Source organism: Crocodylus siamensis, chromosome 2, assembly GCF_052110815.1.
Source record: "Crocodylus siamensis isolate JL-2025a chromosome 2, ASM5211081v1, whole genome shotgun sequence".
NCBI lineage: Eukaryota > Metazoa > Chordata > Crocodylia > Crocodylidae > Crocodylus > Crocodylus siamensis.
Genome location: NC_143396.1, coordinates 222,848,158 through 222,861,570, shown reverse-complemented (window position 1 = coordinate 222,861,570; position 13,413 = coordinate 222,848,158). Strand labels below are relative to the sequence as shown.

The 13,413-nt window shown below is 45.2% G+C and overlaps 1 protein-coding gene across 9 annotated transcripts in view; it reads right to left on the bottom strand.

Annotated features, from left to right (window-relative positions):
- The window catches only part of GPHN (gephyrin), a 612,917-nt gene that overhangs the window by 50,749 nt on the left and 548,755 nt on the right, over positions 1–13,413 (bottom strand). For all 9 annotated transcript variants that reach the window (XM_090033171.1, XM_090033172.1, XM_090033174.1 and 6 more), the window contains 4 exons: positions 12,919–13,038; positions 10,096–10,154; positions 9,722–9,875; positions 8,436–8,557 (listed from right to left, as the gene is read on the bottom strand). In XM_090033171.1, coding sequence (XP_089889297.1) covers positions 8,436–8,557; positions 9,722–9,875; positions 10,096–10,154; positions 12,919–13,038 — 455 coding nt within the window. The remainder of the gene's footprint in view (positions 1–8,435; positions 8,558–9,721; positions 9,876–10,095; positions 10,155–12,918; positions 13,039–13,413) is intronic.

Here is a 13,413-nt window from a genome sequence, read left to right as displayed (position 1 = left end):
GTACCTGATAATTACATATTCTACGCTGTAAGAATGCAGATGAGTAATTTTCATGACTAAATAGGTCTAATTGTTTCAGATTCTTTCTGGCTTGAGTCATTTTTTAAATAGTATTACCTGCTCTTTTCATCTGCAACAGCTACAACAAGAGAGTCTGGCATCACATGGGAGTATAAATACTTTGTCACTTCAGAAGGCATATACTACCTTTGTCAGCCTTTTCAGATGCTAGAGTGAAAGTAGCTGAAATCTATCATATATTTTTGGAAGGTTCTAAAAGGGTCTCACTGATTGGAAGAGCAACTCATTTAGATGTTAGCAGATTAACATGTAGGACTAGAAAAGAGTCTTCTGTTCTTTTCATAAACTCTTAAAAACTCCTATAGTAATCCAGATTAGACTGTTTTGAAGGGATCAGAGAGACAAAGATGAGATAAGTATTAAATTTCTCCCATGATCTTGGGATATGCTGACGGAACATAAAATAGATGGTGTGACTAACACAGAAAGAGACCAATCAGTGATAGCCATGGTTCAAGAGTCATCAGGAAGGAAAGAGAATACAAAAGCAGAGACTTGAGAGTAACAAAGGATCCTCTGCCCAGGTCCCTCTCTGTCCTTCTCCATTTCCCTATTTCCGTTCCCGTCCCCTGGGAGGGGTCCCTGACGCCACCCTGGACAGAGGGCACACCACCAGCCTGTCTCATCCACCCGAATGGAGGGGGAGCGTGGGCTTCAGCATCCCACCTCCAGGCTGCTGACATACTGACATCTGACACCTAAGAGAGAGCCTCAGAGTGAAGACTGTGTCCTGGCCAGATGTACTTTGGCTCTGACAACAGCCCTAGAATTGGTAGCTATAGAATTGCTTGATTGTATTGTTTCTTTATTGTTATCACTGTGTATCAATAAATTTGCCTATTATCAAATGGAAAGGTCATGGTGGGTCCCTGTGGTTCTCCCTCCTCCTGGAACAAGGCATCTGGATCCTAATCTAGGGCCAACAGCACGACCTGTTGATCAGGCAGGACAATGGGTGACATGTTCTCTGCTAGAGATGTATCCCTGAGAATCACTGCTTTACTGTGACTCAGTCTTCCGGGTAAGACGACACTATATTAAAAAAGTTGGTGGATTTTCAGGGACTTGGACAGGGTGGAATAGGATCTGGCCCTTTATGCTCTGTTTCAAGCAATGGGCAGCAAGAAGAAACTAAGTTGTATTTGGTCTTGCACTGCCCTTTCTACCTTTGGTCCAAGACATGAGAATTCTCAGTGTAGCCATGCAGACTGAATGGATGCTACTAGCTAAACACCTCCTCTCTCAAGGTGTGTGCATGGGCGTACCTATACCCAAATGGAATACATCAGGCTTGTCCAACATATGGCCCGCAGGCCACCATGCGGCCTGCCAAGGCATTTTCTGTGGCCTGTGGTGCTGTGACAGGAAACGAAAGTAAACATTGCTTACTTTTGTTCCCACCCCTTGTCCCTCCCCCAGCCCCTCAGCAGCTTCCTAATGGCTGTTGAAGGGCTGAGGAAGGGACAAGGTCCCCACACACACTGCGTCAGCTTGACGTTGCCGATACGATGCGTGTGGGAAGAGGAGTAGCCATGTGACGGTCAGGACAGGATGATTCCAGCCGGAGCAGCAGGGGCTCAGCTGCACTTTCCCCCTACCTGCACTGGTCAGTCCTGAGTGGTACACAGCTCCACTGCTGCCTCTGCTGGCTGGTGCCGACCCAGGCAGGTCTGTCCCATCTGGAGCAGCACGCAGCTGAAGCCAGATTCCCACGTGCTGCTGGGGAGGGGAGGACCCTGGCCGGGTCAGCACTGGCCAGCAGAAGCGGTGGCGGAGCCATGTGCCACTTGGGACTGTCCGGCGCAGGCAGGGGGAAAATGTAGCTCAGCCCCTGCCCCTCTGGCCAGGCTCGTCTCGTCCCATCCTGAGCAGCACACAGCTCCGCCGCTGCTTCTGCTAGCCAGTGCAGACCCAGCCGGGCTCCTCCCGTCCCCAGCAGTGCGTGGGAACCTGGCTTCAGCTGCATGCTGCTCCAGATGGGACGGACTCAGCCGGGTCAGCACCGGCCAGGAAAAGTGGCATGCAGCTGAAGCTGGCTTCCCACATGCTACTGGGGACAGGAGGAGCCTGGCCAGGTCTGCATCAGCCAACAGAAGTGGCGGCGGAGCTGTGTGCCACTCGGGACGGGACGAGCCCAGCCGGAGCAACAGGGGCTGAGCTGCATTTTCTCCCTGCCTGCGCCCATCAGTCCCAACCGGTGCACGGCTCTGCTGCTGCTTCTACTGGCCAGTGCCAACCCGGCCGGGCTCCTCCCATCCCCACTAGCACGTGGGAATCTGGCTTTACCTGCATGCTGCTCCAGATGGGACAGACCTGCCAGGTCAGCACCAGCCAGCAGAAGTGGCGGCAGAGCCATGTGCCACTCAGGACTGACCAGTGCAGGTAGGGGAAAGTGCAGCTGAGTCCCTGCTGCTCTGGTTGGGCTCATCCTGAGGTTCGTTTCATGTTTGTAAAATGCTTGGAGAGCCCCACATAGATGCACTGCATAGAAATGCAAAATATATTTTGACTTATTTGGTTGGCATCTTGGGCTGAGATTTTCAAAGCTGAGTCAAAAGGCCAACTTCCATTAAAATGAATGGGATTTACAGGGCTCCAAATCTTTTATGACAACTTTGTAACATGCCTATCTACCCCTTTTTGCAAATCTCAGCCATAGTTTGGAAGCTCAGCCAAAGAACATAAGAGCTTATGAACATAAAAGCATAAAAAGTGCCATGGTGCATAAGTCAGCTCCATGGTCCATCTAGCTCAGTATCCCATCCCGAACAGTGGCAGAGGTGGATGCTATAGAGGGAGAGTTTTGAACTGGTTAGAACCATTTCATTGTCACTTCCTTCAACTTCATTGGTGTCAAAGGTCACATGACATCACTTCCTGATGTGATACCACTTCCTGTGAGGTCTTTGAATATGGCTCACTGGCTTACTGAGTGATAAAAAGTCCGTGATCCAGCCCCACATTCAAAAAGGTTGGACACCCCTGGAGTACATGTATGGAAAAGAACTGAAAAAAGAATATCAGACTTTCTCCATACCTTGCTTTGGAGTTCAGAGGTCTGTAACCACTCTAGAGGGGATCTACCCTTAGGCAAAGATCTTTGCAACTATCTGTTGTGTACCAAGAGTTGGCCACACTAAGTCTACACAGCTGTGGATTATCTGTATAATAAGTGAGTAGAGAACTGACAAGGTTGAAGGCTTTCTTTCATAGTACTGTTTGACCTTTGGTCATAAAAATCCAGTAACATGTGATGTGATGGCTTCTAGTCATTGACTGATAAACATTTATTTTGAATGAATCTTGCAGACTCAGTTCTGGATTCTTGGATTAAATACCTTAATTATATTGAAAGTCAGTCATCTTGGACTTTCTTTGTAAAAAAACTATGGTCACTGTCCTGGTGCTATTCCACAGAGAATATGCTTTTGGGATCAGATAAGTCCTCCCACCCATTTAAAGGCAAATAACTTCACTACACTGAATATTGGTCTATCCCTGCTGAAGTGGCTTGATTTTCAAAGCAATAGGGAGACTCAAAACACTAATGGAACTAGGAAGAGTATGAAGTCATGAAACAGCCAGAGTTTTTAGAGTGAAGTATTTTTTTTGTGCACAGAAGATAGTGTATAACAGTGGTTCTCAATCTTTTTGGACTCAAGGCCCTCCTCATTCCTGACCTACAGCACTCCTGATTACAGCCCCCTGTGCCTGCCAGTACCCCTCACTCCCAACCCACAGCTCCTCACCCCGCCAGACCTGATGGTGTCCCTCACTCCTGACTCTTGTGGAGGAGGGGGGCAGGGGGCAAGGGTATAGTCCAGCTGTCACTGCTCCCCTTAGGGAGCTCACACTGCTCTCCATCCCACCTCCCCTCCAGCAGTGGGAGGAGGTGAGGGCAGCGCAACCCCCACTAGTCGTTTTCTCTCTCCTACTGCTGGTAGTACAGCTGGTGTGGGGGTCCTGGCAGTGGCAGCAACAAGTTTTGCCACCTAGCTCTGCCCTCTCATGGCAGGTCCCACTGGCTGGCCCAGTCAGGCTGCAGCCCCATAACAGCTGTAGGTACAGAAATCGGGGGTGGGGGGGTGGAGCATATGCCCCCCCCCACTGCCTATCCCTCCCCCCCAAATTACTTGTAGGGAGCTGTGGGAGCTGCTTTCCACTGCTGCCTGGCTGTCATGTACATGTGTGCACGCACACACATGCATGTGGTGCCCCCTGTTGTATCGGCCTCCTCCTGCTCCCCACGGTCCCTTGCAGGCTGGAACACTGTCTGCCTGCAAGGGGAAACCCATTTTTTTCTCCTTTAAAGGAGAAAATCTATGTTTTTCTGTAAACCTGGCGGTGGCAGTGATAGTGGACTCAGCTTAGGCATTGGCTGCTCCAGCTAACCAAGGAGTTCATGACTTCACCAGATCCACAGTCCCTACGGACCCCTTGAAACCTACTTGCACTCCTCCAGGGGGTCACAGATCCCCCGTAGAGGATTGCTGGTGTATAACATCACAGGCCAGGATCACCGCTCTACCTGATATTGTTGTTCTCCAGAGTTAATACGTTTATGAACTGAGGCACAACTGTATAGCCACATTAACACTGTAGTCATCTGAAGGGACAGGAAGGGCTGCCTTGCAGAGGGGCAGTGTGAAGAGAGAGAGTTTGCCCCAGTAGGGACACTGTTTGCCCTGAGGGTGAGTAAAGCTGCTTTGGAGACAGCCATCTTTGAAGTGGGAGGAGTGATGGAACCCCAGCAGGGGTTTAAATGAGAGGGTGGTTAGCAAAAGCCTGGGAAGAGTCATGGCCTGGGATTTGCTGAGAGGGCTTGTTTAAAAGGAGGGAGCAGTTTTTCTGTGGCGAGGAGAGCAACAGGGGAAGAGAGACAGGCTGGAGGCCAGGAAAAGGACCTCACTACAGCCGTCTGTCAGACAGCCCCTGCAGAGGTAGTGGAGAGGCTGCACCAGAGAAACACAGTGTATCCTTTCTTCCTCTTATTCCCCTTGGAGCCCTGCTGGGGCAGGCACAAAACAGGACCTGCTTGTCAGGAGACCCCGAGCCTGGGAAGACCTCCCTACAAGCCCCTGTGTGGTGTGGGTGAGCACAGGAGGGAAGGGGGATGCAGGACCAGGGGGAGACTGCCCTGGTTTGTTCCATGAGTGAGAAAGCACCTGGGGAGGGGCAGGCTGAGTATGCCAGAGGGAGCACTGGGCTAGAGGGGGCAGGGGACTATCCCAGCCCACCAGAAGACCTGGGGGCAGGCAGAGCCCAGGGAGGGGCTGCATTTGCCAGGTGGGGTGAGGCTGTGCTGGGCTGGGGAACTGCTACAACCTGCAGCCCAGACACTGCTCCCAGCTGTGCCAGGAGACAGGGGTTGAGGCAGGAATAAGCCGTCTTGCAGGGATCACAGGAGAGGAGCCACCACGTGCTGCCCTGAGACCCCTGGAGCTCGTGAGAGAAATGCCAGCAGCAGGGACCTGCCCACAGCTCCTGTGCCAGGAACACAGAAGCAGCCCTGCTCCCTGAGAAACCAAGATGAGTGGCCATTTACACGGGGTCCTCATAGTTACCCTGGAGCATACAAGTTATAGACTGGGTGTATAAATAGGTTCTTGATGGTTTAATAGTTGGTGTATGTATTTATTTATTTGTTTTTTCTTTATCGTGGGTAACTTGTATGCCTTGCCCTGGTGTAATGTGTATCTAAGAAGCATGACCCCTTAAGCTACCATTGCTGGGTTATGTTGTGTAACATTTTTGTGTCATTGTATTAGTTATGTGTTATCTTGTAAATAATTAAATTCTGTAAGTAGTTTAAAATGGTCTGCAAGGTTGTTTTGATTGTCAGGGGAGGTGCTCCGCTCAGGGACCCTGTAGCAGCTATCCAGGGAGCTGAGCAGGGCCACTGGCTACTGTGTACCCCAGGATCCCACTATTCAGGTGAGGGCATGGGTAGCGTTGCACACAGGGTTACAGGTATCAAAGGGTATCTTAAGGAATTCATGTTACTCCCATTTTGTGTTCTAGTTTTTCCAAGTGAGACAGTACCTCATCTTCCTGAAAAGCAGAATCCTTACTGGTGGTTCTAAGGAGTTAACACTTTTGAAATTCCAGCCACAGCAGCTACAAAATCAAGTCACTTAGGCCAAAGATTTAAGCTTTGGAATAATTTGGAAATTGGCTTCATAGGACTACTGCCGAAACATACAATGAACCACAAGCTAGGTTAAGAACAGAAGTTACATCTGTCCCTGGACAAGTTGTGCCAGAGTTTGCTTCAGAACAGAAATATTGGGGATTGGGGTGTACACACGTCACCCTTCTAATCAGGGTTTAATAAGTACCTGAACACATTGCTGTTTTTCTGCGTTCACTGACTGATACATTTCTGGGATAACCATTCAGACATACTCTGTTATGTTCTGGGATAAATTGTTAGTACTTCTTATCCTGTGAACACTTTTGGATTTATGCCAGGCCAATGGACATGAATGTCTGAAAAACATGATGTCTGTTTGTAGCCCCTTGTCAAGAACAGAAAACCAAGCACTTCAATCATTTCATCTGGTGTTCTCAAAAGCAGCAGAACTCAGCTTCATTCCTACTTAGAACCACCATAAAATCACTGTCAGAAGAAGAAAGTTTTGATCATATATTACTGCTTTATAGCAGTCCAGTCAGAAAGCTCAATGAAGGATAACGGTGAAAATCTTTTAACGTACTTCGGTACACTTGTGCAATTCTAGTTCAGCAATATCCAACAGTCACGAGTGACATTTGCCAAGAAAACAGTGACTCAAAAAAACTGCCCAAGTTACATTCTAAATTAATCTTAATATGGAAAATATGCTCTTGAAAGAGAAATATTCATCATCTTTTAAAGATCAGGAACACTGGCATTTCTATTACCCTCTCTCAAGAGACATCAGGAAATACAGCAGGGAACAGAAGTAGTATTAGAATTGCTAACAACAGGTATAAACGATAAACAAGACAAATACTAGGGCTGTGCAAAACGCCTGCATTTCATTTTGGTTTCGGATTCGGCGTTTCGGAGGGACAGTGTTTCGTTTCAGTGTCTCATAGGGCTGTTCAAGACGGCTGTGTTTTGTTCCGTTTTGGATTTGGTGTTCCAGAGGGACAGTGATTCATTTTGGTATTTCGAATCACTGTTCCATTTCATTTTGGCTGAAACTGTTGCAGAGCTGTTTCGGAATTTTGACGGTGTTTTGGCCATGGGCTGTAACAGAGAATCACAAAACTGCCTATAACTTTATAATTTCTTGCCTGACTCATATAAAACTTATAGGGATACTAGCCTCTTCTGAGGCCATGAAGCCTGCCAAGTTTCAAGGAGATAGGTGCAGGGGTTTCTGGGAAACTCAAACTGTTCAAAACAAACCTAGTATCACTTGTTGGCAGTGGCAGCATGCTGTCATCCTGCATGCAGATCTGGGGGCCCGCTCCCCCCAGGAGGAGTCTGGTACAGCCCTGTAACCCTCCTGGGGGGTGCGGGACCCCAGATATGTGTGTGGGATGACAGCAGGTTGCCGCTAGCACTGGGTTGTTCTTGGCACTGCTGTCATCTGGATGCTGGTGAGTGTGCAGCTTTAAAAAAAAAAGCCATACATTCATTGGATTTGGCAGTAGCGTTTGGGGCCTCTGAGGGCTCATGGCAGAGTCTCGCCATGCAGCAGGGGGCAGCAGGGATCTCCCCCCTGCCCCTCCCCCATCATTAGCACACAGGTGCAGCGTGGTTTGGCAGGGCGTGTGTGCTGCCTGGGAGCTGGGGCAGATCCACCCATCAGCCAGAGCTCCTGGTTTGATTCCCCAGCTCTCTGATCATTCCCCCAGTCTTCCCAGGGGGCATGGGCCCCAGATATGCACGTGGGGTTTCAGCAGGCTGCTGCTGCTGGCTGGAGAAATAGCCCAGAGCCACCGCCATCACCGGCTGGCAGCGGCAGCCTGCTGTCCTCCTGTATTTTCCGGGGGCCCAAAAATTTCTGAAATATTTCAGATGGCCTGTTCAGTTTCGGAGCTGTTTCAGAGCCCTGCGTTTTGTTTTGGATTTGGTGTTTTGACCGTTGAAACGTTTGAATCCAAAATGAAATGGCTGCCAAAATTTTGCACAGCCCTAACAAACACCACTTATTAAAAACATCCTCATAAGACTATTCCTCTTCTTGCTTGGATGGATTTATTAAACTCTATAGAGAAAAGAAAAACCACAAAATTCTGGCATCTGTGGTAAGCTGCATTATGAATGTAGCTTTTGTGATTTTCCCTTCACTGGTGGTGTATTAAAGTACATCATATGACATGACAGCAGATGGCAATCTTTATTAACATGTGGTACTTACTTATCTCCCACAATTCCCAAGTTGATTGTTGGGTAGCCATGTTCTTGGATTGTAGCTAGGAGAGTCGAACGATTGCTGTCTCGGATCTTTCCTGGTAAGAGGTCATCCTCAGGGTTCAATAGCTATAAAACCACATACATCAGTATCCTCAGTACTTTTGCACACTTGAAATTTCCAGCTCCTGAGATTGGATAATGTTTCTACTGACAGGCACCTATGGCAAGTAAGTTATTTCATATGTGGATCTAAGCAGATTCTGAGAGTTTAGAGACTATTCAGCAGCGTAAAACTAAAAGATTTATGGCTGAGTCATGGGTAACGCCAAAAAGTAAGTTCTTCTAGGATTCCCTTTTCAATTGTTTTGATGGGTATGTCTATATAGCATAATGTGGTGCCAGCTAGAGATACAGGATCTGGCTCTGAATGGAGCTTGGAACTCTGCCCAGGCTAATATATATTGCATCTCACCAGGGCTATTAAGACTAGGTGGAGTTCTGCACTCGTGGATGTATACAGCTTCTGATAGCAGAGCTAGCTCATTCAGCAAACTTGGGTATCTGCACAGCACTGAATTATGCGTAGGCATAATCAACAGATCCACATCTGCAAACCTCTTTTCCTCATATCATATAAACTGATCTCATAGTATAAATCAAAACACAAGCTCTGAATTTGTAACTAATCAAGTTGATGGATATATCAAGTGATTCTGATTACTGAAAAGTCAAGGATGTTAATCTAAGGCTGCTGATGCAGGAGTAATAAGGTCTATTGTTTATTCACTTAGAAAGATTTTAAATATGGCAACCTACGATGGACTAACACAGTTGTTCTCAACTTCTTTAGACTCAAGGCACCCCTCAGAAAATGCCAGTCCTCAATCAGCTTCTCTCATTATTCTAGAACAGTTACAGAGGACAGTGATTTAAAAGGAGTTGCTCTTCTTGCTAGGGTGGGCAGAGTACACTACAAACCTGACTCCACTGCTAACACTCCTTCTGAGCAGTAGGACGACTGACTGGATCAGGACTGGAAATGCCAATTCTACGCCTACTGAGAAGTCCCTAAAATAAGGTTTTCTTTAAGTTCACTAGAGCAGTGCAAATGGACAATGGATATGGACCATGTTCTTGTTAGAGATTCAAATATCTCTGACTACATCAGAAGAAAGTGAGAGTTGCAGGAGCTTAGTACCTCTAAAACAGGTCCATTTGGAATTAAATTTCTATTCAAAATTCTACTTCTGTGCCTGCAGAAGAAAGAAACAGAAAAGATACTTTTCTTACCTCATTCCCTGTTGACATGACTGCGACAACTGGAAATTTATTAACTTCTACTTCTGTGACTCCAACAGTTGCTAAGAGACCAATCTCTGATGGACCCATGTGGGTTCCCTTAGCCAGCACACATTCACCTCTCTTAATGTCATGTCCTATAGGTCTGAAAATTATAGCACACAAGAAAGGAAAGAAAAAGAGAATACCATTGAAAATAACATGCACGAGTTGGTCAGGTTTCAAGCAAACAGTGCATCTCCCTATGGCAGTCATATTTTTTAAATATCCATGCTTTTTATGGGAAAACAGTATCTTGAAAATATATTGTAAATTGTATTTTTAAAGAGGTATTCACCTTTTTAAAATGAGGATTTTTAACAAACCTGATATCTTGGCCTGGTCGAGCCTGCACAAGAATTCGAACCTCTAGCTCTTCAGTACCCTATAAAAAAAGAGGTTGCACAAGTTCAAATGTGTTAAGCAAACAAAATTAATCAGCTTTTATTTCTCATCATTCTATACAATGTATTTATGGTTCACAAATGCTCATGCCACTCTCTGATATGTTTGCTTCAATGACTGCATTGTCACATTATGGCCCAAGTATCACCTAGTTTCTCTTTATCTGCTCATCAAGAGTTCATCACAATGTGTGCTCCAAGTTAAAGAGTTTACAATAATTATTCCTTATCTGAGCTCACCAAAAAGGACCTCCTTTGAATACATTGCTTGCCTGCCTACTTTATGACTGAATGTTCAGTTATCTCTCTCATGCAATATACTAAGGCTCTTTGTTGATTTTGTCTATCATGGGAATTCTTTCCCCTCCTGATGTGCTCAAAAGGAATTTCAGAAATAGCATCTACGGAACAAATCAAGAAGCATGGCAAAACATGTGGCACTGCAGTTATGGATAAGTAGTAAGAAAATATCCACCTTGCCAACTACTCATGTGTCCAAATTTTCAGGGGTTATTTGCATTTATGCAGTGCAAAGATCTCTTCTCCTCCTGGAAACCATGAACATATCTGAGAGTAGTTAATACATCATGTTTATGGACTTTGAATAGGACAGTGGCAGGAAAATCTGAGGCCTACTTTCTATTAGAGCTTTTGAATTCACATATTCAAGATTTCAATGCTCTGGTGGTTTGCTCAACCACCAATGAATCCATTTGAACATTTTAACTTATGGACAATGTGATTTGTATTATAAATATTTAACTTTATACGCCCTGTGAGTGGGTGGGTGATAAATATACTCAGCTCTGGAAAAGTGGCAGTCTGTCAGCAACACTGAATTTATACTATACTTAGAATGGAGCAGAATTTTGTTTTATATCAGTGCCTTTCGTATTTGTAGTGCCTCAAAGCCATGAGTCAGACATGAGATTTGCAAGGCAAACAAACATTTAGAAATAGCTACCTCGCTATATGTGACACTAGAGTCTGGTTTTCATTGCTGGACTGGTCAATGGGGTTTCTCTTTACTTTTATTAAAAGGACCCATTGACTGTTATTTTCATCACAGCAGACAGGTCCTGTGAGATCAGATTCTTCTGGCCACTAGTGTTCACTGGAGCCATTATGTATGCTCTGCATGTCTTTTAATACATAATGGGCAGAGAAGGTGAAACCATTTCTCAGATTCTTTGCCATTTTAGGATTCAAGTGGTATAGACCCTGTAGTACAGTCCTCACCACTTAAAACATGCATGATTAACATGGTCTCCATTTACATTGGGCAAATGGCTTGCATCTGAGGAGTTGAAGAGAAAATTTACAGGAAGCTCCAGTTAAGGCTAAAAATAAGGAATTATCTGGGGGGTTTTCTTTTGGTGGTGTGAAGTCAAATCATTTCCCATTAGACATGAGTCTGGAAGAAGGCAAGCTGACCTGAAGGACAAAGTAGAGGATTTCTGATATATCCCAGCAGGTGTTTTCAAGTCCCAAGCTAGAAGCACAGCCTGTATCAGAGGCAGTCAGGCAAGAACCTTATAAGGGGACTGGGGTACTGTCATGAGGTTTGATTCTTTACTATTAGAGACAACAAGGATTTTAGTGATGATTTCAAAGAAAGTAACAGAAAACAGGATGGGGAGTTACAGAGGCATACTGGATAGTTTTGTTTGGAATTTACAGATTGTTCAACTAGATGTAAGATACGTGGCCAGAAACTCAAAAGATATGGGCTATTTTGCTTGAACAAAAATCTTGTAAATAAATCAAAAAACCTCAGAGGAAATTCTTTCTTTTTCTCATCATTTCTTTTGCTAATCTAGAGCATTATATAAACTTTCTCTTCAGAGGCTCAGATCTTGGCCCAGCCAGAGACATATTTAACATGACCATTTGTTGAATTTCTTCCCTCCCACGGTGGAAGAAAAGGACTCTGTTCGCCAAACATCAACCTTTTCCTCCTCCATATTTTTCTTGGTTACATAATAAGGGAATATTCTTTTGGGCAATATGCTTCTTTCTACCTTCCTATTTTGATAGGTTCTATTTTTCCTGTAATACCACCTTTTAAATGATGGATAGGCACTGTCACATAGTCTTGGGCAAACTTTAATAAAATCCAGTGACAGCTTGTGTTTGATCTCTACTGACTCTAACTGAGAGATGCTACCTGAACTGTTGTTCTGGTAACACAAGGAAAAGCACTGAAGCTGTAGAGGTCATCATATGTTTCCACTAACAGGAGAGGCAGTTAAGTCAGAATAACTTTCTTCATGCATTGACTCAGGCTAAGAACACTGAAACAGGCTGTCAGCACCACCACTTTAATTACCACTACCTCAACAATCCAATAAATGATTGAGGCTCCCTGTAGATATGATGCTAATATAGATTGGCAAGTTCTCAAAGCGTAACAAGTTTACTACATCTCAGCGCAATACATCTTTTGTCTCTTCCTGGTTCAGCATACTGGAAGAGACAAAAGACCTTTCAGTAAGCCTGCATGGACTAGGATATTACCTATAGTAGGAATATTGAGAGGTCTATGACATTTCAAGATAAGGAGTCAGGTCATTGGAGTTAGTGAGGTGGGCCATTTTGAGTCCTTGTGGATATGGTACCCCAGTCTCAAAAAAAAAAGGAGAAAGGTTATGAAATACTGCTCCTTTTGAGACTTTCTCTGCAATCCCTGTTATCATGTTATTGCAAACAGAAGTGAGGCAAAGTAAGTTTTTAATAATGACTCACATCATCTGATTCCCTGATGAGTTCTGTATCTTCCACTTGTACCACAGCATCAGCACCGCAGGGGATTGGAGCACCTGTTGTAACTCGCATTACCTGACCAGGCATCACAGTCTGAGTTGGCTGGAAAATACAAACAAGAAAGGAAAATGAGAACTCACTATATTACATTAGATACTAGGAAGAGCTCTCTGTGAGGGTGGTTGAGCAACGGAACATGCTTAGATACGGACTCTCCACTGCTGGAAGTTTTTAAGTGCAGGTTAGACAAACATTTGTCTGAGATGGTTTACATAGGAACAATCCTGTCTTGAGTTGGGGGTGGGAGTGGGGAGCTTGGAAGTCCCTCCCAACTCCATTTTTCTTTGATTTTTATGAGTCTATAAATTAAAAAAGGGAAAGGGAAAACCTCAAAATGTTTAAAGATTCTGAGATAATTTGGAATGAACAAATCCATATAGAGTAAGGCTTATTTTCCATGTACTGCTGATGCACTAT